Raw genomic sequence first — 6,237 nt, 5'->3', positions numbered from 1 at the left:
TTTTTTTTTTTTTTTTGTAGTTGTCATTGTTGTTTAGCTAGCCCAAGACCGAGTTTGAACCCATCAACCTGGGTGTGTGTGGCTGATGCCCTACCCATTGAGCTATGGGTGCCATCCTGAAAACATGAATTTTAAGTTCTTGTAGGTGCTGGGTGTGCTGAGCTCCTGAAGTTACAGTCCCAGGATAATCCACTTTCATTAGTGGAGGATAAGAATAAGGCTCTTCCACCAGCTGTGGTGACTCACACCTGTCCTAGCATTCCGGGAGGCCAAGGAGGGTGGATTGCTTGAACTCACCAGTTTAAGATTAGCCTGAGCAAAAGTGAGACCTTCCCCATCTCCACTAAAAATAGAAAAACTGAGGCAAGAGGCTTGCTTGAGCCATGAGCTGGGATACCACAGCATTGTACCCAGGGCGACAACTTGAGACTCTGTCTCGAAAAAAAAAAGCCAGGCATGGGTGGCTCATGCCTGTAATCTCAGTACTTGGGAGGCTGAGGCAGGTGGATTGCCTGAGCTCACAGGTTCAAGACCAGCCTGAGCCAGAGTGAGAGCCTATCTCTATTAAAAAACAAACAAAAAAAAAGCCAGGCATTGTGGCAGGTGTCTATAGTCCCAGCTATTTGAGAGGCTGAGGTTGCTGTGAGCTAAGTCACCAAGGCACTCTACCAAGGGGAACCAAGTGAGACTCAGTCTCAAAAAAAAAAAAAAGGCTCTTCTCCAAGAATGCAGCTGGATCAGAGGGGCGCGGGAACAAGCATGGCCAAAGTTGCCAGAACCCAGGATTCCTTTGGGCCAGGATAATGGGCTATTCCAGATTCTCAGCTCCCAGTCTCATTCTCCTATCTCAACATCCTTTGTCCATTCCTATGGGAACGAAGGTGCAGTAGGACAGAGTACCCACAGCAAGAGATCTGACTTGCATGTGTTTTAGAGATTTTATTAAGAATAAGGCATATGACAGTCACCCCTAAAGCACAGGGCTCTATTTCTGTGGGTGAGTAACTCTGAAAAGCATTGGATTAAAAAGCACAGCCAACAGAGATTATTTAGAGCAGGATCCCTCTGCCCTGCGCCTGGGGCTCCTGCCAGGTGGTTGCCCCCCTTTTCCTTCCCCCATTCAAGGCCAGCAGGTCCCCAAGTGGGTGCATAGAGACCCTGGCTTTCCTCATCACACTCAGGAGATGCCATTCCACCCTCTCTGGGCCTCCTTCCTTTCCACCAAGGAGGACTCTATCCTGCTGCTTGTATGGGGAAGGCCCTGATCTTCAGGTTACTGTGGGTAAGACATGGGGGACAGGGGTACAGAACCTCACACTGCATTCCCCATGGTCCCTGGCTGACTTCCAGGTCAGAGAGAGGTTCGCACTTACAGCTCTGCTTCCTGGACCTGCCCATGCTTGGGGTGTGACAGGAGCTCCCCCAAGGGACCCTGAATGTCCCTTTCTACACTTTCCCACTCCCATGGGCAGAGAAGAGAAAAAACAAACCTTTCCCTTCTTAGTCACCCAGACATTCTATGGGCGGGGAGAGGAAGGCTTTCCTTTGGCCCCTCAAGCCAGGTCCAGGAGGGTGGGGCTTCTCTCAGGCCCTGAGGCTGAGGAGTTTTGGGTCTCTGAGGCCTGCTCTAGCTCCTAAACACCATCTTGCTGCCCCGAGGGTTCTTGTTCCAAACTTGGAGCAAGATGGTGTGGGATTCATTATATCCAGGAGAAGGTGGCGGAAGAGGACTTCCCATTAAATTTGGAACCTGGTATCTGGCTGGGCCCCTCCCCCAGGTTGTCTTATTTCCTTTCTCAGGCACTGCCATCACCTTGGCTGCGACTCAGTGAGTCAGCCGCCCCAGCACTCAGAACTTTCATCTAGGTGATTTGCAAGAACCCCACACACAATTAAGTGTCATTATCTCTGATTGCTAGAAGAGGGACAGGAATTAGGAGGCAGGCAGGTCGCTCAAGGCTCCCTGGGCTGGGGTGTAGTGGGGTCTCTGGCTGGACTCCCTGGGTACCCAGGAGGGAAGGGGGAAGAGGGCTATTGCTATTGAGCTGGGGGGAGGCCAGGCAGACAGAGCTATGGCTTTCGGTGGGTGGGTGGCAGATAAAGTATTTCACCATCTCTGCAGAAGAATCAACACAACAGTCACCCTGTTCACCCCAAAAGTGTGGTTGTGAGAGATGAGGGTCTGTGTGGGCTGGGTTCCTCTGGAGACTTTCCCCCCTCTCCCACAGTTCATTGGGCACCTCCAGGGAAGAGGAGTGAGGCTTCTCCACACAAACAGGTTCTGAAAAAGAGGGTGACAGGATAGGGGTACTGAGAGTCACACACACTCTGGGGGGGGGACAGATGATGCAGGCACAGCCACGGGACAGATGTGGGGTAGAGAAGGGGCAGTCAGAGAAAGGACCCCAGGCCACTATCATGGCCCAAGGTAAGACTGAAGAGCACTATCTGTCCAAGGGTGCCCCCATCTCAACCAGCTGAACCCCAGGAGCTGGACTCCAGACCAGGCCTGGTTATTGCTCAGTGCTCTCAGCAGTCGTGAGTGGGGTCACCTGGGAGAGGGCTGCTGCCTGTCTGGGCTGGGAGCATACTCGCTGGTTTTTTTGTCTTGCCAATTTCCTGCTCCCTCTAACACAGGGAGTGAGACAGGACATGATTGGGGATTTCCACCTCTTCTTCATGGGGGCTGTTAATGGGAGAAAAGGTCCTTATCCCTAGAGCTTGACTCTGCTTGCCTCCCAGACCCCTGGGTGACACAGAATGTGTAGCCTCAGCCAGGGCAGGGGTGGCTGTGAGTGGGGTAGAGTCCTCTCCTTTCTCCACCCCCGCCTCCCTGCCATCCCCTAGAAGACCTCACAGGCACTTAGGACTTGACCAACACAGGGGGAATGGCATGGCTGCTTTGGGGATTGTGTTGCTTTCAGGCTGGACTTGGCGGGGAGGGCAGTGAGCCTGACTGAAACTGCACCTCCTGCCTTTGGTAGTGGGAAGGGAGGTGGGAAGAAAGGGACTTAGGAGGTAGGGTGTCCCCCTTTCCAAATTACCACTCTTCATTCTAGAGAGGACACAGAACACTCCACCACTGTGAGATTATGACAGGCTTAGGGCATCCCTGGATGGGCCCCACGCTGGGGACTAACCTAACTTTAACCCCCAGAAAACCCAAATTTCTGTCAATAGCTGCCACTTCCAAGGTGCCAGGTCCTCCTCCTTCCCACCTCTGGGTACAGCCAGATGATTAGGAAGCTGGGCAAGATTAGCACCAATAAACAGCCTTAGGAAAACTCCTGGGGCAGCTTCCTGACTCCCAGCTAACCCCTGAGGGAAAGGCAGTTTCTGCCCTTCACAAGCCTGACCCGCTTCACGTCCCCAAAGAACTGAGCCAGAGACAACGATAGATCAGGTTCTGCCACCAAACCCCTCCTGGAATCCTAAGGGTCTATGAATGCTATCTTTCAAAAGTTAAATTTCGGTCAGGCCGCACTTTCCCCACCAGGGGCTCTGGGAGGACGTGTGTTCTAAAGTGTTCGGTGCTCACCTGCAAGGATCTATCAGTAGGATAGGGGTAGGGGGACACGGCTTCCGAGTAAAAGGACCATCCCCTAGCTGAGCCTGTCCTCGGAGGAAGACGACTCAGCGGGAAGGGCGTCCGTGCGGGGCTAGGGTAGAGGGGAGCTGGAAGGCCTCGGGGTGCCAAGTGCGGCTCTGCGTTCCTTTCCGTAGGCCAGCCCAGCCCTTTCCCTCCGCCTAAGGATTGTCAGCTTTCCCAGGGCGGGGAGTGACCCCTGCCCTCTCCCCTCCCGGTAGCAGGGTGGGGACCAGATAAGGATCGGTAATGCCAGTCCTCTCCACAAATGGATGCAATAGCTCAGCCCCGCAGAGGAGCTCCCTCGCTGAAGGAGAGAGCTCCAAGCTTCGGAAACGCTGGGAATACAAAAGGCTGGGGCGGCTGGGGCGGCGGGGGCGGGTGGGGGAGCTGGGGCCGCCTCGGTCTTTTCCCTGGAGGAGGGGCGCTTGCCCCTCGCCCCCGGGACCTGCCTGTGGGGCCGGAGTTGCGTCCCTCGCCGGGCCCCAGCCGGCCTTCTTCCCACGGCCCCCAGCCGCCTCCGCGCCTACTCCGAGTCCCCGGGAGCCGGGGGCGGACTCTGGCAGGGCGCGGGCTGCGGCCCGGCTTGGTCCGGGGGGTCCTGGGGAGGCGGGTGGCGGGGACTGCGGCCCCCAGGCCGCGGGGGCCTCCGGGCGTAGAGGAAGAGCGCAGGGTCGGGCATGGGGTCGACGTCGTCCAGGGCGCAGGCCGCGCGGTCCCAGGCGGCCCAGTCCCGGCCCGGGCCCTTGGCCGCGGCCTCGGCGGGCGGGCGGCGGGCTCGCTGTGAGCGCCGGCGGGGTCGGGGCTCGGCGGCGGCGCCGGGGCCGGCGCGCGGGGCTTGTAGTCTCTGGCGCGCCGCGTGCAGCTGGCAGGAGAGGTAGGCGGCCGCCTCGGTGTGCTTCTGCAGCTCGGTGCCCAGGACCGTGGCGCGGTGGCTGCGGCGACGCAGCTCTTCCAGGAAGCGGCGCTCCTCGGTGCGCAGGCTGCAGCGCAGCGCCGACACCAGCGCCTCCCGCTGCGCCACCTCCCGCCGCAGCTCGGCGTTGGCCGCGGCCCGCGCCGCCAGCTGCGACTCTAGCGCTCGGCACTTGCTCTCCAGCTCCCGCGACGCTTCCTCTAGAAAAGAGAGAGAAGCGCGAGGTGATGACCTGTCTAGCTTAGAACAGAATCCGCATAGCTCAGCGGACCCTACAGCAAAGTCCTCCCCTCCCCACCCCGCCACCTACACGTCTACTGCGCTCCCTCTCGGTTCCCACGTTTCGGCTACCCTGGGCCTTACTTGTCCCACCTCAGGGCCCTTACATCTCTCCTACTTCTCGGCCTGATCTCTCTAGTTCTTCGGGGTTCAGTGTAAAAGCAGACCCTGTCCTGACCCTTTATTTATTAAACAAAAATTTGTTGAACCCTGACTATTCATTATGCCTTGGATAATAAATGTAGTGGTGGATAATGAAAGGTCCCAGCCTAGTGGGAAGGATATAGTAAATAATCACAAATAAATGTGAGGTTGTAACTGTGACATGTGCTGGGAAGAAGTCAATTGATGCTATGACTGTAACTGGAGGTTGTGATCCAATCAGGGAATGCTTCCTGGCAGAAGAGACAGTGAGCTAGGATCTGAATATAAGTAGGAGTTAAGTAGTGAAAAGCAAGAGGAGGATGCGCCAGACAGAGACAACAGCTTGTGTAGAAGCCGTTGGCAGGAAGCCATGCCAACAGCAAGAGGGAGAAAGAGAGAGTTGGGAGTGTGCACAGGAAGGCCAGCCAGGTCCTCATTGCCTTCAGAATTTTTTTTTTTTTTTTGAGACAGAGTCTGTGTTGCCCTCAGTAGAGAGCCCTGGGGTCACAGCTCACGGCAACCTCAAACTCTTGGGTTCAAGCGATTCTCTTGCCTCAACCTCCCAAGTAGCTGGGACCACAGGCATCTGGCACAACCCCCCTGCTGTTTTCTGTCGCAGTTGTCACTGTTGTTTAGCTGCTTGGGGCTGGGTTCAAACCTGCCAGCCTTGGGGTGTGTGATTGGTACTGTAACCACAGTGCTATGGGCACCAAGCCGCCTTCATAGAACATTTATCACATTTTGTAATTTTTTGTTTATTGCCTGCCCTTTGCCACTGAGCAGGTTTCAACCCTGGATACACATTGGATATACATAGAAAGCTTTAAAAAATACTGTTTCCTGGGCCCCACCAAAGACCAATTGAATTAGAATCTTTGGGGTTGGACCTGGGAACTAGCATTCCTTCAGTCTTCCCAGGTGATTCTAATGTATAGCCAGAGTTGAGGACCTCTGTTCCTGGATCATAAGCTCCATCTCAGCAGGACCATATCCTGGGATGTGGTACATGTGACATAAGTAGCTGAAAGTGGCAAAAGGTGATCCTGGAAGGGACATAAACATCACCAATAATAGGAGGACAAAGAATTCTCAAGTTCATTGAGAGAAAATCTAAAAAACACGCCCAAGTGCTCTGGCTCATTCATGTAGTCCTAGTATTGAGCTCAGGAGTGGGAGACCAGCCTCCGCAGTGATACCCTGTCTGAAAAACAGAAAAATTGGGCTCGGCGCTTGTGGTCCCAGCTACTTGGGAGGCTGAGGCAGGAGACTTGCTTGAGCCCAGGAGCTGGAGGTTGCTGTGAGCTGTTATGCC

At 55.3% G+C, this 6,237-nt stretch overlaps 1 protein-coding gene across 1 annotated transcript in view; it reads right to left on the bottom strand.

The window, feature by feature from the left end:
• Nucleotides 1-4,112: 4,112 nt before the first annotated feature.
• Nucleotides 4,113-6,237, bottom strand: part of CCDC92B (coiled-coil domain containing 92B) — a 13,549-nt gene continuing 11,424 nt past the window's right edge. The window contains exon 3 of the mRNA XM_012810909.1: nucleotides 4,113-4,702. Coding sequence (XP_012666363.1) covers nucleotides 4,113-4,702 — 590 coding nt within the window. The remainder of the gene's footprint in view (nucleotides 4,703-6,237) is intronic.

The sequence above is a fragment of the Otolemur garnettii genome, unplaced genomic scaffold (genome assembly GCF_000181295.1).
Source record: "Otolemur garnettii isolate 467f Iridium unplaced genomic scaffold, OtoGar3 scaffold00145, whole genome shotgun sequence".
Classification (NCBI taxonomy): Eukaryota; Metazoa; Chordata; class Mammalia; order Primates; family Galagidae; genus Otolemur; species Otolemur garnettii.
This window is presented reverse-complemented; position numbering and strand designations above follow the sequence as displayed.